The sequence below is a fragment of the Carettochelys insculpta genome, chromosome 5 (assembly GCF_033958435.1).
Source record: "Carettochelys insculpta isolate YL-2023 chromosome 5, ASM3395843v1, whole genome shotgun sequence".
NCBI classification, from domain to species: domain Eukaryota; kingdom Metazoa; phylum Chordata; order Testudines; family Carettochelyidae; genus Carettochelys; species Carettochelys insculpta.
Window position 1 is genome coordinate 45,739,933 of NC_134141.1, and position 27,695 is coordinate 45,767,627.

A 27,695-nucleotide genomic window follows, 5' to 3' on the forward strand; every position below is an offset into this window, starting at 1 on the left:
AACACTGTAACATGTTAAAATTACCTCTAAAAAACGAGTCACAAGTACCTCTGATTCCACCCCTTGTAAAAGGGATTTCTGATTGCTTTAGATGAGTCACTGGTGATCATGTCTGTCAATCTATTGACTTCACGGGAGTTGACCCTGCTTATGCCAGCAGTAAATCTTCCCAAAGAAATACCCACAAATATGAGACCCTATAGACAGTGAGGCCCATCTAAAATACAAGCTTGGTCACTTACGCATGCTTTTTAATGTCTTTGTCATGTGGCTTTTCTACTGAAAACATAAATGAATTAACTATCAATGATGCTGCAGATGTTCTTTTTTTAATCGCTGGATTTTGTTTTTTCTCCACAGGCAAAAACCCACAATCTTTGTATCTAGGTGTTTTGTTTAGCACAATGGCATGATTGCTCTCAGATGTGAAATTAGAGACAGCAACAGTGCCAGTCACAAATTTATAATTTTTGAGGGGCAGGGACTGCTTTGTTGTTTTGCCTACCACAATGGGTTCTGGTTTATGGCTGACATTCCTAGTTGTATAGTAATACAAATAACTAATATATTTGAAAAAATAATGATACATTTAGACTCTAAACTCTTACACACTTGTCTAACTCTGCTCAACTAACCAGTCCAATTTAGCCTCACCAGAAATACTTCTGTGAGTAAAATTAGGTATATACTTAAGTGTAAACAGCATGGGGCCTTAGTAGAAATCACTTCTAGAACCCAAACTTATAATCTGCATGATGAATACTGCAAAGGCCTCTCCCTGGCTCAATTTGCAGGATTTAAGCTTATGTTTTGCTATATATTAGTGTGTCTTTTAAAAGGTTTTGATTCCAGGAGCTAGGTCCCAGCCCCATTCTAATTTCAGCACTGTGCCCTTAATAAACAACCTCTCCAATGCACCAAAGCGGAGGTGAGCAAACGTTTTATGTTGGGCCCCGCTTTTCATCCCTGCAATTAGCAAGGTCTTTCCAACCTGTCTAATGCAATCCAAACCAACAGAAATTTCATCTATGTTCATAGGGAAAAAAAACATTTTCAGCACATGTAAGAAAATATGTAGAATGTAAAAAACTTTATTAATTGGTATATAGATGTGAATACATATATATAAAAAAGAAACACGTTTCAACATTTTTAATGTGATGGTTGAACCTGAGACCCAGCAGTTGATCGTGCTATGCCCCCACTTATGAAATTTCACACTCCCCCAAAGGGGCCTGCCTCCCCACTTTGCACACCCCTGCAATAAAGTAATTTGCTACACACTGGTACCTAGAGAATAATGCTGCATTTTTAACATGAAGATGGGAAGAAACTGTTGCAGTGGGAGATGCAGAGAGACAAATAAACCCCACCCACTGAACACGATTTACATCTGTAGATAACTTTACGCATATCTGTAGTTACACTGGATTAAATTCACATAGGGTCTTAAACACATACATTCCAGATTTAGGCATCACAGGTATTCACAAGACTCCTTTTTAGCTGCTGCCAAAGCCTATAGGTAATAAATCCATTTTAATTCAAAATTGAATAAAAAGATCAAATATGGCCTTTGTCTTAATTCTCATTACTTATTTTGGCAACAAGACATTAAAGAAAAGGTGAAAAAAATCCCCTGTTATTTACAAGTGCGGAACTGGAAACACAACCCAAATTCCAGGAAAAAAGTTCTATTTTTTGCAGCACATGTTTGCATGTATAACTATTAATAAATATTTACATTTTGCTTGCACCCAAAGGCTACAGCTAGGATCACAGACACATTGCACAACATCCAGCATAAGCATACAAAGGAGGCAATCTCTCCCCTGCAGGCTTTACAATCTAATAACACAAAGATATCAAAACAAGAAAGCAGTTATGTAGCACTTTAAAGACTAACAAAATAATTTATTAGGTGATGAGCTTTCGTGGGACAGACCCACTTCTTCAGAAAGTGCTACATGACTGCTTTTTTGTTTTGCTAGATTACAGACTACCATGGTTATCTCTCTAGTACTATGCAAACAAAGATAGGAGATGAGCATGCAACAAATGAGTGGGATGAAAAATTGGCACATTTGTTAGCTATAGGTATGAGAGTGGGAGGAAGGATGAGTTGTGGGTTTGGGTTTTTTTTCCAACTGGGGTAAAGTGGCAAATAAGTTACTAGATAGGTCCACCATCCAGTGGTGAAAGTAAAATTTTCTTCCAGGTATGGAGGGGACACACCCGCTAGGAGAAGACCATGTGACCTCCCTAAGGGACCCTCCACATGATTCTGCCTTCGCCCTGCCCCAGGACCCCCACACTCCTCTCCTGTCCTTTCTTCCCCATCCCACATTATCTGGGAGGGGGTGGTACAACAGCCAGAGGAGCTGCTGACAATCTGCTCCTTCCCCCCTGCCCCTCCCAGCAAGGAAAGGAACAGAACCATCCCCCCCACCACACACAGCTGTATCTCCACAAGCTCCATACAGAAGCAACCCTGACTGGGAAGAGGGCAGGGGGTTCTGCTATTTTGCCCATGAAAGGGGCAGCAGTACACACGGAAAGGAGCAGAATACTGGCAGTTCCTCTGGCTAGTATAATGGTTCCAACTCCCTGTCTCCCAGCCCTGTTCTCCTGAGACATAGTTCCAGAGAAGGGTTGGGGGTGGTACAATGTCTTTCTGGTATGCCATACTGACTATAAATAGCTTGCTAGCATGGCATACCAGACCATACTGGCCACTTTCTTACCAATAAGAGCGTACAGGTACATTTACTTTCACCTCTGCTACTATGCAATGCCATGTTATAGAGGGATATCTGCACGGATTAATTTTTGCCAACATCCTTTGCCAAAAAATCATGGAAAATTGTACAAATTTAGCTTCAGCAGGAGCACACACACATCTAAGGGCATCATAGACCTGTTATTGCCCAATCGCAGGTGGCTGAACGCCACTTGTCCCTCTAAGAAGTTGGACACTGACCGCATGGGGGTCAATTTTATGCCTTCTGATTTTTAAGTTATACTTTAAAAAACGCCTATGCATTGTTTTCACTGTGGGATTTTCTTGTTTTTGTTAATTTAATATAGTTTTAATTCTATTCACACCTCTTTCATTAATGATGCAGGACTCAGAGAAAGCACAGGTTTCTGAAGTTTTAACTCTGAAAACTAATGCAGAATTCTATAGTGAATGCTTGACCTTAGTTTGGTAAGTCGTTCTGGTGCTTAGTGTCAGAGGGGTAGCCATAATAATCTGTAGCTTCACAAACAACAAGCAGTTCTGTAGCACCTTACCCATGAAAGCTCACGACCTAATAAATTTGTTGGTCTCCAAGATGCTATAAAAGACTGCTTGTTATTTGTGGGGCTTAGTGTGTATGTCCCTTGTTTGGAATTTTCTAAGGATTGAGAAAGACGATCCATCTTTGACAGAGAGCTTCTTCTTTCATTTCCTAATTCTGGGAGGTGCTAAGATAAAACACTAGTGAAGAGAACAGAAATGTATTAGTTGCATTACTTTTTGTTTGGGCAGATTGATTAAACAGACTAGGGGGAAAACATCACCATAATCCAATACAATATAGCTGGTACTACAGACTGTTCAGCCTAAAGGACAATTCACTTTCTAAAATTATCCTCCTCCCTAGGCTAGGCTACACTGGCAGCAGGAGATCCAATGCTTAGGTTCGATCATCCAAGGGGCCATTTTGTACATGTGCAAAATAGTGTGTTCCAGGGTCAGTGTTGAGCCTCCAGGATTAAGAAATGTCGGTGGGATGAGAGCTCCCCATTGACATACTGCAGTGAAGACAAGGACCAATGCTGACGGCTGCAAAACTGATTTTAGGTACGCCATTGGCATATCTAAAATTGCATAGCAGCCATCGACATTCCCAGTAACCGTAGATGTAGCCTGAAACATATGTAACTAAGGAGTTCCATCTACCCACATTAGTCTTTGCTTCCCTGTGATACAAACATGCTCTTGTGGAAGCTGCCATGCCTACTGTGATACAGATATCTCTGCCAGTCACTAAATGAAGTTACACTGAAGTCGGTGATGGAACTAAAATGTCAATTTTCTGTGTTCTGCCAGAGAATATAAAGGCTGTCTATACCCCTGGAAAGACTGTTCATCCTACATTCAAGTGCTTGTTCCGATAATACGATTAGAGAATCATGTTTTCTGTGCCCCTTGGCAAATTAAGAAAAAACCCTCATATGACAAGAGCATCCCTAATTATGGCACAGAATAACATGGTAGCATGTTTTCTTTCTAATAGAGTAGCCTGAGCCTAAGGGAGCCTTATCTCATGCCAGCAGATTTACAAGGCAACTTGTAGGGTGTTTTATTTCCAGAGAGTAAAATGAAGGTGGTAGCTAGCACGGAGAGGCATGTTTGCAGTGCTAAATCTTGTTTCAAGGAAAAATTGGGCTCCACTGGTTCAATTTAACTTATACCCCCATTTACGAGATTTTGACTTGCGCGTTACTTGGATTAATGCAAGTTTGAAATTGTGAGTGGCGGGGAGCCGGGAACCAGGCAGCTCCTGGCTCTGCTCTGCTTGTGGAAGCCAGGACTCTGATGAGCGCAGCAGCACTGGTCAGTTTCTTGGCTCCCGCAAGTAGAGGGGAGGCAGAAGCCAAGCTGCCACCTGATTCACTGCTCCCCGCCAGTCCCAGGAGCTAGGCTGCCACATGGTTCGCTGGTCCCTGCCAGTCCCAGTAGCCAGGAAACTGACCAGTGGCTCCTCAACTTGCACGTGGTTGCCCAGGAATGCAATCTACACGTGAGTTGGAGGTTTACTGCACTCAAGAGCTCGAATCTCCCAGTTTAACATACGCAAACGCTTTTGGTTTATGTATAACATGGTAATCCCATTAAAAAAATACACACACATTTCGCAGGTTTAGAATAACAACTAAATCCAGGTCTCCAAAGATATGATTCTTTCAAAGTATACACATTTGGTGGTTTTTTAATTCCCCTCATCTATAATAGTTCTACTCTCTACTTCAAAATGAGTATTTGGGCTGCAGTGTGACACTATGCCTACACTAGAGGGTTCTGTCAGCAAAATGTTCCTTTCTGTCCACAAAAACCCATAGAGCATCCAGATTCCCAAGGCATTCCGTCAACAGTTAGTCGACAGAATGCAGCACTTTTCTTGACAGCTGTACCCCGCTCCCCACAAAGAATAATGCCTCTGTCCACAGAGATCTGTCGACAGAAAGTTGGTCTGGATGTTCCAGGGGCCCACCTGTCCGAAGACAGGGCTTCTGGCACATCGGACAGCCCTGTCTGCTGTGCTTCCAGTTGGCTGTTTTGCCAACAGAATGGCCGGGAAGTCTCTTTTGCGATCTGCTCGGCAGCTTGGCTGCAATGTGTCAACAGAAATTTTGTCAGAAGATATCTTCCAACAAAAACCTCTGTCGACAAATCCCTGTAATCTAGACACTGCCAGAAAGTCTTCCAGAAGAAGCTGCATACAGGCATAACTTAAACATTCCTTTATTGTCAGAGCTGGGTGTATTAATAATTTGAAAGTGCATTTTATTTTATCTGCTGCTGTGGAATAGCTCTTATTCACTCACTGAAAAACAAAACCACTGAGGATAGCAGATGAAGATGAAGAGCGCCTATTTAGTCATATGGGCTTCATTATTGCTATGAAATAGAATATAAGTCAAATAGCTGAACATTGAACGTTAAACAGATGTTTACATTCCAAAGAAAATGTGGTTTCATAACGTTTACAGCAGTTTCATACCATTTGTTAAAAATCCCTTCAATCTAAAGCTGCATTTCCTTCATCGGTTTTCATTATTTTGAAGCTCTAGCTTCACAAGCTGGTTCTCAAATTTTTGAACATCTACCCGATGCTTCATTAGGAACTGCCCATTTAAATGGAAGACAGGTATGTCATACTTGTATCTGTCATACCACACTGAGTTCTCTGGAAGGGTGATGTCCACTTCCTGCAAAATAAACTTTCAAAGAAAAGACCTAAATGTTAACTTAACATTGGACAGTTAGAAAAAAGTCACTTTCTTTCATCCCATTTCAAATTTAGTCCAACAAAATGGGTCAATTTTTCAGTAGGTCACTACATTTGCCCTCCCATGGAAACAAAGATTTTTAGCACTGAGGGAATTCTGCAATTCTTAGATTTGGAGCCTTAGTAATATTGCAGAATTCCACCAGGAATGAGATTTTGCAGGCACTTACAGGATGTAGCCACAAATTTTAGCTCAGCTTGTTTCCCTGGATCCCCAGTGAGGAACTGTGCCACTTATGTTCTTAGTCATTTTCTTTCTGATTGTCAGAGGCTGGAGATAGACGGCAGGAGACAAATCGCTTGATCAATGCCTTCGGTCCACCCCCTCTGGGGCACCCGGCACTGGTCACTGTCAGCAGACAGGCTACTGGGCTGGATGGACCTTTGGTCTGACCCAGTATAGCTGTTCTTATGTTCTGCAGGTGGCTTGACAACATTTACTGGTTGCTCATGGGTCCAGGATTTCTGTGTGTCTGCTACTGCTTGCTAGAGGTGTTAATACCTGTCCAGATGCCATTGCTACAAATGGCATCCAGTTGGGAAAGCTGGCAAGCCTATTGCTTGCACCACTTGCTCTGCATTCAAGCAACTGGGTTTCAAAACTGGTCAAAATACATTGTAGGTAAATGACAGAATGTGGCATCACTGTTGACACTTGGGAGAACCTTGCCCAGAACCATCACCAGTGGAGAGCCGTAATCTGTGAGACTGTGACGCAATGTCAGAGGTCACAACACAGCACAGATATGGAGAGGTGGAGGAGGAGAGAAGAACAGCAAAAACCGCCTTGCGCCCCTCCAACAGCTACCAACACCTGCCCCTTCTGTGACAAGCCCTGCAGTGCCAGACTCAGACTGATCAACCATCAATGGACTCACAAATAGGAGGGTGACATGACGATGTCCTGCTCATTATCGAGTGACCGCCATCGCTCACAAATGGGGGGCACAGTGGGAAAGTACTTTCAAGTAACCCAGGGCTAAGAATATTTGATGGACCTGGCTCACAACAGTTTTGCAGCAATGTGCATTATAAACCTGAGATATGTATACTATAGTAGGAAAAAGTTTTCAAAATATTGCAACACTGTATACATTGGTTTAGTTTGCTAATACTTGAGTCACCACGTCTTAAAATGCTTTAAATAATGAATTTTATGGAATTCAATGCTAAAACTTTCTTGAAAAGGTTGCCTGTGAAGGACCAATAGATTCAAATAAGAACAAGCATTTTTCTTTAAAAAGAAAGGTTCCTGATTAACCATTCTTTCTACATAATACATAGTATTGTATTACATTACCCTGTTCTTATATGGCTCAAGCTCTTCTTTTGCTTCATCACACAGAGGGCACAGTTTCTAAAGAAAAATATGCAGATCATCTTAAAAGAATTCATAAGACAAGCAGCCCACTTTGTTAACTTGTTTCTAAGTATGTTACAGGTCATCATTACTTCAAATGCTTATTCTCGTCTCATTGCCACATCACTTTTGAAATCTCATTTTAATCATCACAGCATAGATGGAAAGTGCATGCACTATTCTTTTACAGAAGTTATAAAAGGAAATTTCTCTTTTTAGTTGGTCAGCATCTCTAAGATTCTGACTTTACCTTTACCTTCTGATGTCCATAAAAATATTTTTTGGAAAAAGAGCAAATTCTAAAAACTGACACAGCTGCCTGATTCGGAAAGCATTTTACAGGACAGTTACAGAGTTGATTTCTACAGTCACTTCCCCCATGTTTACCTGGGACACTTCACTGTTTTCCATGAAGTCACTGCAGATACACATCAGTGTACATTATTTGGCATACAGTAACAACACAAAATATAGTGAGGAAAAACATGATGGTTCTGTCCCTTTGTCATGAAGCACTGTTCATAGATGGAAAATATCTATTCCTTTCCTTCCTTCTCCCAGCTTTCCTTGGGTATGCCTACATGGTAAAAGGTGTGCAGAAATTAATCTACCCAAGCTAGCTTGAATTAAATTGATGTGAGTAACACCAATGAAGACAATGCAGTCTAGGCAACAATGCAGTTAATACAAATGGAACATGGACCCTCCCTAGAGACACACTTGGCTCACTAGCCTGTGAAGTGCCCTCTTCACCGCTTTGTTACCCATGCGAGCTGGTGTCAAGCTAGGTTGGGTACGCTAGGGTGTGAAGATATACCCTTAAAATTTGAAACCCTATGCAAGGTGCTCAAGGCCAAGTATGAAGTGTTGTTTGTATCTTGTGGAAGAGCTGGTAATGGTGAATCAGCTGTGGGTGTGTGTTATTGAGAAGGGCTGAGAATTTTGCCGCTTGTAAACTGTTGCAATAGACTGAACACTTAAAACTAAACATGTGGGATGCTCAACTCTTTATTACTGAAAGAATAGTAAAATGAGCTGGTAGGTGCAGAAATGCAGAGATGCACCATTTCCCTTTACTAAGGGCTTATTTAGGTATGCAGGGTGCTCCATTAGAATTTAGGTAGTTTAAGACACTACTTATTTAAAACAGTGCAATTTGATGCATAGACACTGTTACATTAAGTGTTTCTGTATATTTACAAGCACAACTTAAACCAATGTAAGCCATGCTTAAACTGATATAAGACTAGTTCAACTTCGTGTGTGGACAACATAATGCAGAATCACACCTTAAAGTTAACTAGGGAAACTGTGTTTAGACCAGGATTTTGTCAGTCTGAATATACACTTTCAGTTACTTTGGTGTAAGTCTGTGTGTGGACCCTTATTCTGGATTAAGTGTGTTCTATTTTGATTAAAATACAGTTAAACAAATACAGCTTTGTAACTAAAATAATTAAAGGTTTTGTTCCAAAACTATCTATTTCATTTCCAGCTGACATTTGGACAAGTGTTAAGCTGCAAAGCAAGTCATGGCACTCCACTCCTTTAATAAAGCCAGCTTTGAGCTCCAGTGGGAACTATGCCCAGAAGTAATTCTGTGCTTTGACTAGCCAAGAGTCTCTACAAACAGACTTTAAACTGCTTTGATGGGACTTTCAGCAGCTTGCATATATGTTCATGTCCTCCTCAAAGTTCTCAACTGCCTTGGATGCAAAGGAAATCTGAATTTAATATAAAAGATCCAGATGAACTGGGCAATACAAGGGGCTGAAAATGAGAGCTTTTTATTTATACAACATGTTCTCACTTATGCTGAGCTTCATTCATACTTATTCCTATCCTTAGTAACAAACAATAAATCCCACACAAGCCTGACATGATTGGAGATAACCTGAGAGCACAAATTGGTTTATTATAAGCAGCTTGCAGTTTAGTGAGATATCTTGTTTTGTAATTGCCAGTGATGTGACATGTTCCATGAGACATTAAAAGCACTTTTCCTGGAGCACATATTCAACAAAACAGGGCAGTTTAGAAAACTGTTTCAACTTTGTTATAAAAAATTTGGTCACAGAATTTCAAATTGCTAAGCAACAGAGAGGCAGCCGTGTTAGTCTGTACTCCAACAAAACAAAGCAGCATAAATGTAGCACTTTAAAGACTAACAAAATGATGTCTTTGGTGATGAGCTTTCTGGGTCTGTCCCATGAAAGCTCATCACTGAATAAATCATTTTGTTAGTCTTTAAAGTGCTACATTTCTACTGCTTTGTTTGTTAAATTGCTAGGCAGTCTGTATGCACAATAATCATGCAAAAGAAAATGAATACCAATACTACCTACCATATTGCTCCCAGATCATGAAAAAGCACAGTGCTGGATCAGACAGTAGACATAGAACTAGGATTTTAAAGTATGTTTCCTCATATAACACGTTGCACTCACTAAGAAACAGGTTCTGACTTCTTTCTTTTCTGAAAAGTCTGCACCTTTGTAATATAATTTAACTTTTTCCAGGATAAGTAGAAGAAACAAGCATGACTCCATAATGAAGGACTGTCTCCACTCTATCTTTTCTCAACAAATTTACTTTTTTTCATTTTATTTAAAATTCACAACAGTTTACACTTACATAGAAATGTTCATCTTAGAGCACTTTGCAATCTGTGTATGTGCACCTACCCTGTACATAAAAACATCCTACATTTTGAACCTCTCTAGTCCAGCACCCTCGGGACCTGACCGGTACTGAACAAAAGCATTTGCCAGACCACAGGAGGTCAATAATATCTAGCAGTACTACCAATACTTCTACTGCTTACTGGGCTCTTAGAAGAAATTTGGAGTTAAATTATAGATAAGTAGCAGCACAGAACACTGAAAGCCAGGACTGGTGACTGCAAACAAACTTTATGGGACCATGGGAAACTTGGCCACACACATGAAAAGTGGACATCTTGCTAACTAAAATCATGCCAAATTAAAGATGTTGCCAGACGAGAGAGCGCTGGACTAGAGAGGTTCAACCAGCACAAAACAACACAGAGACAGTAAAATGTCAGCCAAAGGCAGCAAAGGAAATGCCTGCTCCTATTAAATAGCTAATATTTTTGCAAAGAACACAGGATTGCAGTCAAGGTTCTATAAGGTAAAGTGACTATATATAAACAGCTCCCTTAACTGTTTTAACTGATATGCTTGCTGGATGCATTCATAGTCCTATGAGTTTGCTGACTCAGCAGAGCTACCAGGAGTAAGTAGTTTTTGCCTACTTACTGCTTTTTACTCCTGTTAGCTCTCCAGAGTCACCAAAGCAAAGAGGGAATGGATTGGATTTTATTTCTCTTGGTTCATCATCAAATAATGTTATATCTTTTCAGGCCCACTAACACAGGGTTTTTTGCACAGGTGTCACTGAGGGCTTAACTGGCCTTCACCACTTCTATGGGGATAGTGATCAAGACAAGAACTCAACTTTACCTTCCAATCCCAGGTCAAACCACTTATGATGTTACACATTAGCTGGGAGGCTGCTTCTCAGTATGGACAGGCACCTGCGCTACCCCTAGTCAAGCTAACATGCTAAAGACAGCAGTGTGACTGTGATGGCACAGGCAGCAGGCTGGGCTACAGTAACCACCAAATTATGTATGTGATGACTGGGCACAATTGTACTCGGATGGCTAACCCAAGCAGTCTGCCATGCCGCTATGAGCACACTGTAATTTCAGAAAGCTAGCTTGAGTAGAGCCAGCATGCCTGTCTGCCAGCAAAGTGAACTCTTTCATATCCAGCAGCCCCGGGACTGGGAGGTTGCTGGATGTTCCAATATGCTCTGGCCGTGGCACCATGCCGCAAGCTACTCTGAGCAGCTCATCAGTGGCCACGCTATGCGGGGAGCTGCTCTGGGCAGCAGGTGCTGAGCAGGAGAGCAGAAGAGCCACTGGCCACACACACAAGACAGAATGCCGGATAATTGAGAAATCTGGTTGTTTGAATACCGTTAAAACAGAGTTTACTGTACTTGGAAGCACCACCTCCGCTGCTGGGTAGACGTATTCTTATGTAAAAGAACTTGCAAATTGGGTCCACTGTCCACAGAGTCATGGGGCTACAATAATCCTATAACTCCATCTTGCCATTCCTGTACAGTAACAGAGTAGAACCAAACTAGGCAGTCTTTCCCAAATGATGCCCACACAGCAAATGGCATGGAACTAAATCTCTCTACCTCTAAAAGATAAAGGGCTGAGGCTTTGCATCTCGGATCTATCTGAACCTACAATTTCTTGCAAATCTAGATACTGGAAGGCTCATATTTAGGTCATTCAGTCTGGCTTTACAAGTTATTTTTACCTTAGTGAACAAAGTTAACACTGGTATATTTGTAGTGGCTGCACGCAGTTGTTGCCATAGTGGACTAGAAGAATATTTTGTTAGCTGCTTTGCTGTATTCTGAAACCAAAGCATCTTTTATCCTGTTAAAACAAAGAAACAAATTACATGCAAGGTACTATATAAATTTTCATTAATTATACCTGATAAAACCCAATAATACTATAATGCAGACATGGTGGTTCCTCAGTTCTGAAATACAAATTCAAGCAAACCATTTTCACATGTCTGTGCTCACAGTAGCCATGCGTTAATCTTAAAAAAAAGAAGTTTATGATGCAGCAAGCATATTATCAATTTAATGTAATCCAAGAAGCACTATTTAAAACTTAGATACAATTTTCTTGCTGCAGTGCCTTTCCTAAATTCTCGAACACAAATGCTGAAATAAACACATTACAATGTTTCAACTAGACATACCACTGAGAATTACATAATACCAACAGCCTGCAAAGTGCTGCGCTTTGAACCACTTTAATCTCACTGATTTGCTTGACACAAAATATTCAACTTCCTCAAAATTATTCCATCAAACTAGCACGGTATCTAATCAGAATGTTAAAACAATTCTTCCTGCAGCAGGTTAAAAAAAATCTCCAGACAAGATGATTTAACTTAGTCATGTTAAAAGTGTGCAAATTGTCTTGTTCTTTCTACACGAGCAAACTATTATGAAAGATGGTGGGTTTAGAGTCTGTTTGTTTTTTTTTTTTAGTCAATCTAGTGCTAGTGCAGCATGCCATACTGGATACTGACAATCTTCACCCATACAAGAAAGAGCATGCATGAATACCAATAGTGCTTTCTCCATAATAGCCTATCAATGAATCTTAACTTGGCTTCTGAGGATCACCTGTAGGGTTCAGAGACTTCTTTATTCTTCCTAACTGTTTGTAAACTGGCTGCTGTATTAAGATTATCAGCAAAGGTGTCAATTCTGATAGTGGCTAATAGAAGGTGTTTCTAGTAGTTAGAAACTGCAGTAGGACCACCCACCCACTTCACATTACAGACAACTCCTTGGACAAAATTTACGTTGGCTTTTATGACATATAGATGACAATTTTAGATTTAACTTGAATGAATTTGAAGGCTGTGTTACGTATGGGGTACAACACAGAGCAAAACAAATGGCAAGCTTTGTATGGAAAACATATTCCAAGAACCCTGTTAAATAGAACAGAGTTGAATAGAGCAGTCCCCTGAACTTTGACTGAGCCTCATTTTACAGTATTAATACTCAATGTGTTAGATGGACAAGTTAAGAAAAACTTGAAATGCAGCTTCACAAAGCTAAAGGAACAGTTATTTTAGAGAAGAAAAGACTTTTTCAGAGAGGTAATTTGGTCAACAGACCCTCCCAGCACTTTGTTAGTTAAGAACAAAATAATATATTGGAAGAACTGTGAAGCTGAGCTTTATATTAAACCTTTCTTAATTTCTTTCCAAATGAAAAAAACATACCATTGATGACCCATCAGCCTTCCTAAATGCACTGTCTAGGACTTGTGTCTTTTTGTGTGAGAGCAAGGTAAGAACAATTTGCCATGCTCTCAGGAGACTTTTAAGATGAATGTATACTAGAGATTGAAATTAAATGTGCTAAACAAATGAAGTTATGTTTCATGCGCTAAATCACAACCTTGCAAAAGTGGTTAATCTGTAGAAACTGGACTTGTCGCAAACATGCAAAAAGCAGGAGTTAGAAATGAAATACGTTGTAATGCACAGGCTGTTGCGATAGTCTTCCACTATTTCTTCTGGGGATGTATCTGAGTTCTAACAGACACGCTCCTGTAAATCAATTGGTGTCGTGTACTGGACTAGGAGGAGCCAAGTTGAAGCCATTCTCACCAGGAAGTTCCAGATGACTGCAATATGCAGTAGAGCCACTAGCACTGACAAGAAGTTCTAGGCCGTATGATGGGATGGATGTTCACCCTACACCAGCTCCAAAGGGCAGGACCTCTTTGTCAATCTCCCCTGGCTACGGCCAAGGTGGCCACTTACAAAACCAGAGAGCAGAGATTGGCTGACGGAGGGGCTTGTAACTGTGGGGCCTATTTCTGTTCCTCTGTTCACTCACAAATCTGGGCAGGGCTCCTCTGGAGAGTGTCTGCTGGCTCTCTGGATGCTTTCAGGGAGCAGCAGGAGCTGTCCAGGGCTCTCTGCTCAATGTCCCTTACTAATTCCCTGTTTTTAGCCCTTTGACCTTCACCCCTTCTCCTTTTTAGTTGTCCCCCATAATTATTTCGTTTCCTGGGCCCAGTGGATTCTCCCTGAAGACTGCAGGAGTTGCAGGGAGGAGGGGTCCTTTGGTTGTGGGCACTCTTGCACCTGCCCACTTCCCAGATCCCCAAAGGACCAGTTCCAAAAGCAAGCTGGGAAAGTGCCAGTTAGCAAGATATAGCACGAGGGTCTTGTGCTGAAAACACAACTCCTGACTGGATGAAGAACCTCAGGTGAACAGGTATTATGCTGAGCTTGGAGACAGTCAGGAAGCTGGCAATGGAAAACACTGCATCAAGAAAGTCTACAACTACTCTTTGTTTATGGGGGTGGGGGGGAGATGGAGTCAGGGGAAAAAGCGGGAATCTGATCCTGAAAGAAGGTTGGACACAGGAGAGAGAAGGGTGGAAAAGAAAACGAGGGCACTGAAATCTGTGTAAAATGTCTGAAGGGGCAAGAGCAAAATTGGGTTCCTGTGTCCTTTCTCCTCTTATTATTGCACTCTGTTCCCTGCCCCCAGATAGCTGGTGCAGCTAGTCTGCCACATTGGGCAGTAGCACAGAGCAAGTAGGGGACCAGCTTTGCAGCTCATCCTCTTTCTGCCTTTCCCACCAGCAGCCCTCCAACACCTGCTACACTGTGATCAGGTGCTGCAAAGCCCAGTCCCTGCTGGGGCTACTCTGTGCTTGCCTCAGGCTTGCATTTTGGAGTGGCAATGCCTCTGTGCCTCTAAAATAGCCATCTTAAAAATGGTGGGTGGGACAGCTCAGTGGTTGGAGCACTATTGGGTTGTAAATTCAATCCTTGAGGAGGCCCTTCAAGGGTCTGGGACTGGTTAGATTGAAAAAAAAAAAAAATCTCAGTGATGGTGATAGGTCCTACCGTGAGGGCAGGGGGTTGGTCTCGATGACCTCTCAATGTCCTTTTATTTCTATGATATTCATTTTCTCTCTCTCTCTCTCTCGGATTTTATACACACACACACACACACAATCAATCAATCAATATATTATATAGTCACCTGACCTGCCTGGTTCTGGCACTGGTAAAAGAAAACCTGTATGAAGCAAAGTAGGGAATGGCAAGGTTGATAAATGAGCAAACCTGGGTTGCATTTGTAAAGTCTCTAGGCTGAAACCTGAGCACTGGGTGGGCCGAGGCTTCTCTTACCAGCCACTGACAAAATGACAGCTCCTGGGCAATAGTGATTCTGCAGCCCCAGCAGATGAACCTCTGTCGTGATCTGGCTGGTTGAGTCACAAGGAGGAAGCTCTGGAAAGAAAGAGAGCACAAAACGAGGGATTGATTATGGAGGCATTGGACTTGGAAATACCTATTCTCCAGGGCAGCTGGGAGGACCTATCGCTGGCATTGAGAGAGTACTCCATGACAGGCAGCCAAAAACTTGTTCTGCTAAGCCATGTGGCAAACTATTTGTACAGGGTTTTAAATAAATGAATAAGTTAGTTTGAAAGCACAGCAATATGCAAATCTGATAGATAATAACTGGCCTCAGCAGTCATATTTAGGAATTTTTATGGCCACAATAGCAATGAAAGCCTACCCAAGATTAGATATGTTGGCATGAAAAAAATGCAGCATGTGGACTTACTTGCATCCAACATAAAAATGTCAAATTAACAAGTTTATATTAATTTTAAAATTTGGCAAAACACCTCTGCTACCAACCCAGCAGCCAGGTTTATATCTTTAAAAATAATATTTAGAAGTCTGTGGTTTTTCTTATTGTCTCATATACTTCAGTGAAATGAAGAAAACAGCATTTTCTGAGGTCAAGAAAAGGTCTTCATCAGCCAGAATTATTACTGATGCTAATGAATCTCTATGTTACCAACTCCTCAAACCTATGAATTGTGGTTCCATTAACTTCCAGTGCACAAGTAGCAATATTAACTTACATGCAATTCAAATACGACATGCGAGCCTTCATGTCATCACTTATTAACAAATGCTAGACATAGCCAAAAATTCTACAGAAATTCAACCTTTATATTGTAAATCAAACTTGCATCCCACATGCCTCCTTGGAACTTAAACGCTTATTGCCTAAAGAAGACCAGGAGCCAAGGACTCTGGTTTACTTGTTTATGTCCCGTGAGATACTGGGAACCTACTCAGCAGATGTACTTCTATAAATTAGAAGAGAATCCAGTAAAATCAACCATCCCAATTATGGGCTGTGTTCCACCCTCTCTGTCCTCCTCTAATGACACACAGCACCTATAGAACACTTACATGGGGTTTTGGGGGAAAATGCTCTCAGATGATACAGAGGTGTCACAGAACACAGGATGTAGCTCAGTCTTTCCCATATTCCTGAATTCCCTTGCTGTCCAAACAGTCCCTTAGGGAAGCTAATGCAGGTTAGAATAGCTGCCCCAGCCTGTGTTAGGGAACTGGCCCAGCAAAAGGCAACCTGAATCAGAGGATCTGATTCAGTAGCAGGTCTCGGTATGGACTGAGTTAATTCTCCTTCCAGTGAAATAAAATGAAGCACTGGATTAAATTAAATAATAGTGACTGAACCGGCTGAAGGATATCTGGAAATGTAAAGTCTAGTTTCTATCAACAGCAAATTAATAATAAATAAAAAATAGCCCGATATTATTAACATCAGTCATTGGGCTACCCAGATTCTTGCAAATTCATATAGGTACTTCAGTTAACTCTCAGACAGGTCTACACTACTGTTCAAGTCAACCTAACTTATGTCAAATGGGGGTGTGAAAAATCTCCTTCCCGCAAGCGATGCAAGTTTTGTGCTGTCCACACCATTGCAATTTTGGCAGAAGAGGCTCCCCCACCCATATAACATCTTCAGCAGACATGATACAGCACAACAGCCACATCAGTGCCGATGTAGACTTGCCCTGTAATATCTGGATTCCATAGTGTGACCAAGCAGCTCATTAAACATGGTCTGAACCATTAGCAGGTAGACTGCACTGGTTCCACTGATACAGAGTGCCAAAGTCCAGTCTGTATTAATCCTTTTCTACTTCTCTGCTTAGAAGAGGGAAAGGAAAATCTTGCACTGATGCCCAATAGATTTCACTCAATGGGGGAAAAACCTGTGGTGTGTCTGGATGTGAGACTGTTGTGGATATTTAATAATAAAATTAAACTGCTAACAATTGGTGCAAAACCTTTCAATTCAGTCATTCTGAAAAGACTTTCTTCATTTAAAGATATTTCTCAGGATAAGCAATATATAAACAAGAAGCAAAGGAGCTTACTAATGCCCAAATCCCCTTTTCTCCATACTGTAAAGAGAGGTTAACTTGAAAAATATGACGTTTGGAAGATAAAACCCTACGGCAACTTCCACATTCCAGAAAGACGAATTGGACTAATCTATAAATAGTCTCCTCCAACAAATTTAAATCCTGGTTTTCAGCATAAACTGTGACACTGAAACTAACTAGCAAATTAGCTCCCTGTAAAGCTAAAGAAAATATAAGCATGTCTGATGTTTTTCAACTATTTTTAATAATGACTTTTTTAAAATGATCTCAACTTCAAGACACTGATGTACTCTATCTCCATGGTTCTGCACGTACAGTGACCGTAATTATGAAAACATTTGGATGTGACTAGTGAGATCCATTTTTGCTTGATTCTCTGTGCCTAGCTGAGTGTGCAGTTATTCACAAGAGTTGCATGTGTGTTTGCAGTGTTTGTGAGTGCGGTGCGCACATGTAACAATTAAAATTTTATGCAGGAGATCCTGAGACACATTTGATGGAGCAAACAGGTTTCCTTGGACAAATCACAAGTATGCAGGGGACTGACCCGGCAATCTGTCAGGATCATGTTATCTATGTGAAATTTGAACAAAAGAGCTGATTGCAGTTGCTCTAATCTAGACATCTAATATGGACGGGCAAAAAGAACAACCATGGACAGAGAGAGGTAGAAGCAGCCTGTCTTGGCTTCTTTTATTTCACACTAGCCTGGTGATTAGCACATTTCAGAGACTCTTGGGCCATACATCAAACACTATTGAAGCTTTGTGTGTTTCTGATTCTTCTATAAAACTCAGAACTACACAATCACTTTTTCAGAAACTACTGTATAATGCTAACATACTTATACTCTATTATGCTACAGCCTGTAAATCTAGATCCTCACACTGAATACTGCAGAAAGAACAAAAGTGGGGAAGAAGGTTCTAACTAAGCAATGAGGACAACATGCAGTCATTGAACCTAAGCAGAAACGTTGGGAGCGGAATGCTGCAGAATTTCCTCCAAAGTTCCTCATTCAAACTTAGCTGTGGTCACCAATGAAAATAAAAGTAATAAAATAATATAAAAAAAATTAAAAATCAAATGGAGAGAGAAACCTCTGAGCTGCAATTTATTTGCAAATTTGACTCCGTTAACCATGGATGAAACAGAGACTGTGAGTGGCTCGCAGCTTACAAAGGCAGTTTCTCTGCTCTGGGTGCTATCATCTCCCCATTAGACTCTGACAAAGGCTCACACCTCCCCATCTGATCTGACTTTTTTTTTTCCGCTTTTGATAAGTACTGTTGATACTGGGCCATTTCCACCTTGCTGAATAGACCTTGTCAGCTCTGGCCCTCCTTCTTACTGGAACCCCACTCTTTAAATACCCCTCTGAATCCACCCCCCCACACTCATGCATCTGATGAAGCAGGTCTTTGCCCAAGAAAGCTGATGCTCCAAAATATCTGTTAGTCTATAAGGTGCCACGAGACTTCTTGTCGTTCTTGAAGCTACAGACTAAGCCAGCCACCTCTCCGATAAATAAAAATAAGTTTGCTGTTAATCTGGTCCTTTTTATCTGATACTCAACTCGGCAGCTGTTGGTATGAAACTTGGTCTCCAAAGCAGAGACAAAGGGCAACACTGGGATGATGAAATCCAGTGCTCAAAAACTGTTGTAAATGGAGGGTACATGACTAGTAGTCTTGGCTCAGGACACATGCAGCACTGATTAGCAGGGGCACTGCACATTAAACTTGGCAGAATGTTCTCTCCTTTTCTGAGAAAATATTAATAAATCATAGGGGGTATTCTTCCTGGGATTCTAAACACGCTAATACCTCATATAAAAGATCCTAAAAGTACTGAAATTCACAAAGTCTTGAAGGGCACACATTAAAAAAAATCTTGAGGGAAGAACCAATTTTTCATGTCACAAGTCACTGGCTAAATCTGCACCAGAAGCGTACATCTGTAGAAATTACTGTCAGAAGAGATGTTCAGACAAAACTTTTGTCAGCAGATCGTGGCTACACATAAAAGCGGATCAATCTTTTGACGTGCTCTGTGGGGAAAAAAGGGTCCCCCAGAGAGTTTACGTAGCATTTTTGGTCGACAGTTTCTGTCGATAAAACACACCATGTGTAAGTAAATGCATTGCAAACTTCTAGTGTAGATGTAGCCATTCAGTATAAGTATAGTCTGTAACACTATTTCAATATTCGCTTCAATGATGGAATGTTACAAAATCTGTGCGTGCTGATAGTTTATTCTCCTATTTCCTACATCTTCCCTCCTCTTCCCCATTATACTTTAAGCAAATGCTTCAACCCCACAATGCTCTATCCTAGGTGACATTAAAGATATAATGTCACCATAATGCACAGGGACCTATGTTCAGTTGCTGACAATGGAATTACACCCCTTAAAATATACTGACTGTGCATTTTTGACTTAGGCCAGATATTTATTCCAAATTCAAGACATCCTGGCATATAGTATATTGCTGTAATAGCTGTGAAACACAACTGTCTTTATGAAAGACATGGAATTTTGTATACATAATGGCTAATTATTAAAAACTGCAAGTCTATTGATTTAAAAGTTTAAAAGCCCATTTTAAACAACTTCATGTGAGCTATCCAAGAAAACTTTAGAGTGAAGGGATCCATTCTAGTTCAAGAGCAGGAAAACATTTCTTTAAGAATAGCTATCCTTTCTATTGTCCTCCTTTCTTTTGAAGGTATTTTCTGGATTCTCAATATTCTCTATAGATTGGAGGTTGGGCTTTGTCAGAAAAGTTTTGTAGTCAGTGTTCATAACTTGGCTAGCAAATAATCTACATGGGTCTGCGGCTTGCATTTTCATTTAACAGAGAGCATATGTTATATAGACATGACAATATGCCTGGCTTGTCACTTAACAAATGATATTTATCTTACCTTTTGCTTATTCTCATTTTCCATTCTTATCACTTTGATTGCAATCAGTAAGAACATAAGAACGGCCATACTGGGTCAGACCAAAGGTCCATCTAGCCCAGTAGCCTGTCTGTCGACAGTAGCCAATGCCTGGTGCCCCAGAGGAGGTGAACCGAAGACAATGATCAAGCGATTTGTCTCCTGCCATCCATCTCCCGCCTTCGACAAAAGGCTAGGCACCATACCTTACCTCTTGCTAATAGCCATCTATGGACCTAACCTCCAGATATTTATCGGGCTCTTTTTTAAACTCTGTTAGGCTGCGTCTACACGTGCACGCTACTTCGAAGTAGCGGCAGTAACTTCGAAATAGCGCCCGTCACGTCTACACGTGTTGGGCGCTATTTCGAAGTTGAAATCGACGTTAGGCGGCGAGACGTCGAAGTCGCTAACCCCATGAGCGGATGGGAATAGCGCCCTACTTCGACGTTCAACATCGAAGTAGGGACGTGTAGACGATCCGCGTCCCGCAACATCGAAATAGCGGGGTCCTCCATGGCGGCCATCAGCTGGGGGGTTGAGAGATACTCTCTCTCCAGCCCTTGTGGGGCTCTGTGGTCACCGTGGGCAGCAGCCCTTAGCCCAGGGCTTCTGGCTGCTGCTGCTGCAGCTGGGGGTCCGTGCTGCATATACAGGGTCTGCAACTAGTTGTTGGCTCTGTGTATCTTGCACTGTTTAATGAAAGTGTGTCTGGGAGGGGCCCTTTAAGGGAGCGGCTTGCTGTTGAGTCCGCCCCGTGACCCTGTCTGCAGCTGTGCCTGGCTCCCTTATTTCGATGTGTGCTACTTTGCCGTGTAGACGTTCCCTCGCTGTGCCTATTTCGATGTTGGGCTGAGCAACGTCGAAGTTGAACATCGACGTTGCCAGCCCTGGAGGACGTGTAGACGTTATTCATCGAAATAGCCAACATCGAAATAAGCTATTTCGAAGTTGGGTGCACGTGTAGACGTAGCCTTAGAGTCCTGGCCTTCACAGCGTCCTCTGGTAAGGAGTTCCACAGGTTGACTGTGTGCTGTGTGAAGAAAAACTTTATTAGTTCTGAACCTGCTATCCATTAATTTCATTTGGCGTCCTCTAGTTCTTATATTATGGGAACAAGTAAATAACTTTTCTGTATTCACTTTCTCCACACCATTCATGATTTTATATACCTCTATCATATCGCCCCTCAATCGCCTCTTTTCTAGACTGAAAAGTCCCAGTCTCTCTAGCCTCTCCTCATATGGGACCCATTCCAAACCCTTAATCATCTTAGTTGCCCTTTTCTGAACCTTTTCTAATGCCCATATATGTTTTTTGAGGTGAGGAGACCACATCTGCACGCAGTACTCAAGATGTGGGCATACCATAGTTTTATATAGGGGAAGTAAGATATTCTTTGTCTATCTCTTTTTTAATTATTCCTAACATCCTATTTGCTTTACTGACTGCCGCTGCACACTGCGTGGATGTCTTCAGAGAACTATCCACTATAATTCCAAGATCCCTTTCCTGATCTGTTGCAGCTAAATTTGCCCCCATCATATTGTATGTATAATTAGGGTTATTTTTCCCAGTGTGCATTACCTTACACTTACCCACATTAAATTTCATTTGCCATTTTGCTGCCCAGTCACTCAGTTTGCTGAGATCTTTTTGAAGTTCTTCACAGTCTGCTTTGGTTTTGACTGTCCTGAACAGTTTGGTGTCATCTGCAAACTTTGCCACCTCACTGCTTACCCCTTTCCCCAGGAGCCCCGGAGGAAGCGGTGGTCGCCAGAGCTCCCTGCCTGGAGCCCTGGGGGAAGCAACGGCTGCTGGCGCTCCAGGCCAAAGCCCCGGGGGAAGCAGTGGCTGCTGGCGCTCCCTGCCCATGGGAAGTGGCAGTCACTGGTGCTGCTGCCCGGAGCCCAGGGAAGGGGCAGCCACTGGTGCTCTCCGCCCTGGCGCATCGGGAATTGGCGGCTACTGGCACGCTGTGTCCCAGGGAAGTGGCTGCTCTCAGCTGCTCACAAATACCTGAATTCACGAACCTTAGGTTCACGAATGTTGAGACCCTACTGTACTGCACAAAGTCCTAAAACTTCAATAACCACCACTGAACAATACAAATGAGTTTCAGAAAGGGTTTTATTTTCAGAGACAAACTATGATAAGTTATACAAATTTGGCACAGAACTGCAAGACTATTGGTATGTTTACCTCCCACAAATGCATATGTACTTTGAACACTGGACTGCCAAATGGCTGAATGTCTGTCTGCACACAAACTGTCTGAATGTGTACAAAAATCACAAAAGCTGGGCACATATCTTTGTGCATATCAGCCGACCCTTATTTCCTAAAATACTTGGCCTCCAGTGTTAGCCCTGCCTGAGCTCTGTCTTATATTTTCAAAGTTTCATTCAGAATTGGATTTTCCTGTTGATCAAATGGCTCTCTCCCATGCCCTGTGGTCAAATTATTTGACCATAACTGCTGAAACAATCAAAATTAAAGGCAAAAATTGTAGCACTGGGTAACCAATACTATTCACTTGTACAATTGGGGGGGAGGGGGGGATGGTATGTGGATTTGATTACACTGACAAATTATATGTTTACATACAAAATATATACAGTAAACCTTTGATTTACATGGTGGATGTATCCTGGCAAGCACCATGTAAATCAAACTTCATGTAAATGGGGGGAGGGGTTGGGGAGATCCCCGGATTTCCCCTGGCTGGGGGAAGCAGGTGGCTGGTGCCTCTGTTCCAGCTGGCATCTCTAGCTCTCCCTGCGGGCAGGTTAGGGCACCTCCCACTCCAGCCAGTGGCCATGCAGAGCAGCCATGGCACCCCTGTCATCCCCCAGCCACGATGTGGCTTACTCCAGGGCTGCTCAGGTGGCAGCAGCTCCAGCCACAGTGCTGGAGCTCTGGGCAGCTTCAGCCATGGCATGGCTTGACCCGAGGCAGCTCCAGTCATGCCTGCTCCTCTCTGCCCCTGACGTTGCAGCACCAAGTAGCCAAAAGGCAGGTGCTGCCTGCTAAGGAGTCCCTGAGCTGGCTGGCAGCAAGGAGATAAGCGAGGGGGGAAGGTAACAAGGAAGTACGGAACCCCCAGACTTGACTCGCATTAACGTAAAAAACGGGTAAGTTGAGTCCGCACAAAGTGGGGGTCTACTGTACAGTAGCTATCTTACTAGCAAAAACAGAGAGGTGGCTGTACAAGTCTAAGATTTCTTTAATTTAATAAAAAATATATTTGCAAACATCTACATCATCCAAACAGCTATGATCTCACATAATTTGCAACATTAATATGCACATTGCCAGCATTCAACAATATCCATTTACTGATACACTGTGAACATCATACTTAAATGCAATCAGAACTAGAATAATATTACAGAAGATGAATGCTGGTCTATTCAGAAAAGCAAGTTTACCCAACAAACAAGTTGCTTGTGGGCATGTAGTTACATCTGCTTACATTTTGGCAAAAACAAGTGCTAAGAATTCCCATTTCAGTCCACAATGGTAAAAATGTTTGCTGGTGCTGTATGCAAGAGCTCACTGATGGAGTGCTAGACAATCACTGGGTAGATTTTTGATAATTTTTATGTATCAGTTTTCCCCTACCTTTCCCTTCTCCTTGTGTCCGTCTGTTAAATCTACACCTTATTTCTGGAAAATCTCATTCACACACGTCTACCTAACATTTCTTTACAGATGATTTACAGCTCTGTCTTCTGTTCCATACCTGTCTCCTTTTCTTAGAACCGATATCTTGGCCTGTCTCCCAAAACACTCCCAAATTAAGAGTCATAATGTAGCAAGAAAAGCCAAAAAAGATTTTGAGGAACAGCTAGCCAAAACTTCAAAAAACGATAGTAAAATGTTTTTTAAATACATTAGAAGCAGGAAGCCTGCTAAAAAAGCAGCAGGGCCCTTGGACGATAAAGATATAAAAGGAGCGATCAAGGAAGACAGTGCCATTGCGGAGCGATTAAATGATTTCTCTGCTTCAGTCTTCACAGCTGAGGATGTTACAGAGGTTCCTAAATCTGAGCCAGCCTTTTTAGGTGACGAATCTGAGGAACTCTCCCAGATTGAAGTGACATTAGAGGAGGTTTTGGAGTTAACTGATAAGCTGAATAGTAACAAGTCTCCAGGACTAGACGGTATTCACCCAAGGGTTCTGAAAGAACTCAAATGTGAAATTGCAGAGTTATTAACAGTGGTTTGTAACCTATCCTTTAAATCCACTTCGGTACCCAATGACTGGAAGACGGCCAATATAACACCAATATTTAAAAAAGGCTCTAGAGGAGACCCTGGCAATTATAGACCAATAAGTTTAACATCAGTACCAGGCAAACTAGTAGAAAGAATAGTAAAGAATAAAATTGCAAGGCACGTAGAAGAGCACGAATTGTTGGGCAAAAGTCAGCATGGTTTCTGCAGAGGGAAGTCGTGTCTAACTAATCTATTAGAATTCCTTGAAGGGGTTAATAAACATGCGGACAAGGGGCACCCAGTGGACATAATATACCTAGATTTCCAGAAAGCCTTTGACACGGTACCACACCAAAGGCTTTTATGTAAATTAGGCAGTCATAGGATAGGAGGAAAGATCCTTTAATGGATCGGGAATTGGTTAAAAGACAGAAAACAAAGGGTTGCAATAAATAGTAAATTTTCACAATGGAGGGGGGTAACTAGTGGTGTTCCCCAGGGGTCAGTCCTGGGACCAATCCTGTTCAAGTTGTTCATCAATGATCTAGAAAATGAGGTAAGCAGTGAGGTGGCAAAGTTTGCAGATGACACCAAGTTGTTCAGGACAGTCAAAACCAAAAGGGATTGTGAAGAACTACAAAAAGATCTCAGCAAACTGAGTGATTGGGCAGCAAAATAGCAAATGAAATTTAATGTGGGTAAGTGTAAGGTAATGCACGTTGGAAAAAATAACCCAAATTACACGTATAACATGATGGGGTCAAATTTAGCTACGACAAATCAAGAAAGGGATTTTGGAGTTATAGTGGATAGTTCTCCGAAGACATCCACGCAGTGTGCAGCGGCAGTTAGTAAAGCAAATACGATGTTAGGAATTATTAAAAAAGGGATAGATAATAAGACAAAAGATATCATACTTCCCCTATATAAAACTATGGTACGCCCACATCTTGAGTACTGCGTGCAGATGTGGTCTCCTCACCTCAAAAAAGATATATTGGCATTAGAAAAGGTTCAGAAAAGGGCAACTAAGATGATTAGGGGTTTGGAACGGGTCCCATATGGGGAGAGGCTAGAGAGACTGGGACTTTTCAGTCTGGAAAAGAGGCGATTGAGGGGCGATACGATAGAGGTATATAAAATCATGAATGGTGTGGAGAAAGTGAATATAGAAAAATTATTTACCTTTTCCCATAATACAAGAACTAGGGGACACCAAATGAAATTGATGGGTAGCAGGTTCAAAACTAATAAAAGGAAATTTTTCTTCACATAGCACACAGTCAACCTGTGGAGCTCCTTGCCGGAGGAGGCTGTGAAGGCCAGGACTCTATTAGGGTTTAAAAAAGAGGTTGATAAATTTTTGCAGGTTAGGTCCATAAATGGCTATTAGCCAGGAGTAAAGTATGGCGCCCTAGCCTTCAGTACAAGGGCAGGAGATGGATGGCAGGAGATAAATCACTTGATCATTGTCTTCTGTTCTCCTTCTCTGGGGCACCTGGCATTGGCCACTGTCGGCAGATGGGATACTGGGCTGGATGGACCTTTGGTCTGACCCAGTATGGCCATTCTTATGTTCTTATGTTCTCAAATGGTAAGCTGACACTTGCCACAAGGGTCAATCTCCTCGGAGTTCGATTTCAATCATCTGGTAAAGACACACTAAATTGACCTCTTTGGGGTCTGCAGTCAATCCCCTGTATTCCTGCTTTCATGAGGTGTAAGGGAGGTTGATGGGAAAAATGCTCCTGTCAACCTTCCTCAGTGAGGAGAGACCTAACAGTCAACGGCATATATGTTGATTCTAGCTATGCAATTGCTGTAGCTAGAATTGTGTATCTGCAGTCAACTGTAAAGTCTAGTGTAGACCAAGCCTCAGACATCCTCATGGACATACAACTGCCAGCTGAAGCTCAGGCTTAGAGATCTTAGCTCCCCACCCCTCATGAAACCCTCCTCGCTATTTACTTCCTTGCTCATTGTGGACATCATCGCCATTCAGGCCTGAAACCAGGAGGTCAGGTTTGCCTTAGACCCTCTTTAAGACCTCACCCCCACGCTATGTTTAAGTATTGCACATTCTTTCTACATAAGATACAGTCTTTGCAATCCACCCACACACCTAAATCTTTTGTGCAGGCTCTCACCTTGCGTCCGGGTTTCAGAAATGCAATCTTGGTCTGCGTAAAATGCAGTCAGAATGCAACTTCAAAGATAACAGCACTGTCCCTTGAACCATCTCACCCCTCCCTTTGCACCCTTCTATTCACATCCCCCTTTTCTAGCACACCAAGCTAAACTTCTCATCTTCTCTCTCGAAGTACAGCCCTGCATTTCTGCGAGGAGCAGAGTGGGTGTTCACACAGGGCGCTCTCTCTCTACCCACTGAGGCAGAGGCAAAAGACGGCCAGTCATGGGAGCCTATGACAAAGGCCACAGCCTCGCCAGGCTGGCGTTGTGCTGATCTGGCACTGCTCTGCCGCACTTCTTCACAAACCGGATGGATCACCGGGGAGCCGAGCCTAAAGCGCTGGTCCCCGCGCGTGGGGGGAACCAGGGGCGCCCTCCCGCCCTACCTCTTGCGGGGCAATGTGTCAAAGCGTCCCGCTGGCGCCAGCTCGGCGCAGGGCCCGGCCTGCTCTCACTTGCGCGGCCCTGGCTCGGCTATCGCACCGCGTGGAGCTGGCGCTACTCCACCGACACCGCCCGCTCGCGCCCAGGCACCGCTACCCCGCAAGGGACACAGGCGCTGCTCCCTGCGGCCGGGCCGCGCCTATACCCCGGGACCTCGGCTAGGCAACCCAGCACCGCGGAGCTCCTACCGCGCCGCCGCCCGGCCACGGAGCCCCCCCGCGCGGCCCTGCTCGCTCCCAACAGCGCCTGCTCCGCCCCTGGGACCCGGCCACGGGATCCGACCAGCAGCAACTTCCGGGCACAGCTGCTTCCATCCTGCGCCCGCCGCCACTTCGGCGCCCCCGGCCGGCGACACGTGGCTTTGCGCTGGCCCGGGGAGTTCAGGCTTGCGCTGCCTCCTGCCCTGCGAAGGCTCCAGCTCGCTGATAGACACAAAGCAAGTGTAACTCTCCCTCTGCTTGGTCTATCTGAGAGCCACCCCTTAGCCACCCCCTTAAATAACAGCGCCCGCCACGTGCTATTAAAGTGGGGGTCTGTGAAGCAGGTTTGTTAGCATTGGCAAGACTGTTGGGTGAAGCCCTAAA

The 27,695-nt window shown here is 42.7% G+C and overlaps 1 protein-coding gene across 5 annotated transcripts; it reads right to left on the reverse strand.

The window, feature by feature from the left end:
* Nucleotides 1-880: 880 nt before the first annotated feature.
* C5H5orf63 (chromosome 5 C5orf63 homolog) lies at nucleotides 881-27,348 on the reverse strand. Of its 5 annotated transcripts, XM_074995030.1 has the most exons (6): nucleotides 27,300-27,330; nucleotides 26,625-26,657; nucleotides 15,216-15,317; nucleotides 11,778-11,899; nucleotides 7,360-7,416; nucleotides 881-5,991 (listed from the first exon to the last, which is right to left on the reverse strand). In XM_074995030.1, exons 4-6 carry the CDS (start codon nucleotides 11,889-11,891, stop codon nucleotides 5,812-5,814), a joined length of 351 nt encoding a protein of 116 aa, XP_074851131.1. In that variant the 5' UTR covers nucleotides 11,892-11,899; nucleotides 15,216-15,317; nucleotides 26,625-26,657; nucleotides 27,300-27,330; the 3' UTR covers nucleotides 881-5,811. The 5 variants fall into 5 exon arrangements, with proteins under 5 accessions (XP_074851131.1, XP_074851130.1, XP_074851134.1 ...); XM_074995029.1 differs by lacking the exon at nucleotides 26,625-26,657 and having other exon boundaries at nucleotides 27,300-27,348; XM_074995033.1 differs by lacking the exon at nucleotides 26,625-26,657 and having other exon boundaries at nucleotides 15,150-15,317; nucleotides 27,300-27,345.
* Nucleotides 27,349-27,695: the final 347 nt, after the last annotated feature.

Bases quoted from the DNA above. Each gene is read 5' to 3' on its own strand.
- C5H5orf63 (XM_074995029.1), bottom strand. From the start codon at position 11,891: ATGCTTTGGTTTCAGAATACAGCAAAGCAGCTAACAAAATATTCTTCT. The intron at 7,417-11,777 runs GTAAAAATAACT...ATTTTTCTTTAG, and splicing joins TGTTAACTTTGTTCACTAAG to AAACTGTGCCCTCTGTGTGA. The intron at 5,992-7,359 runs GTAATGTAATAC...TTTCTTTGAAAG, and splicing joins TTGAGCCATATAAGAACAGG to TTTATTTTGCAGGAAGTGGA.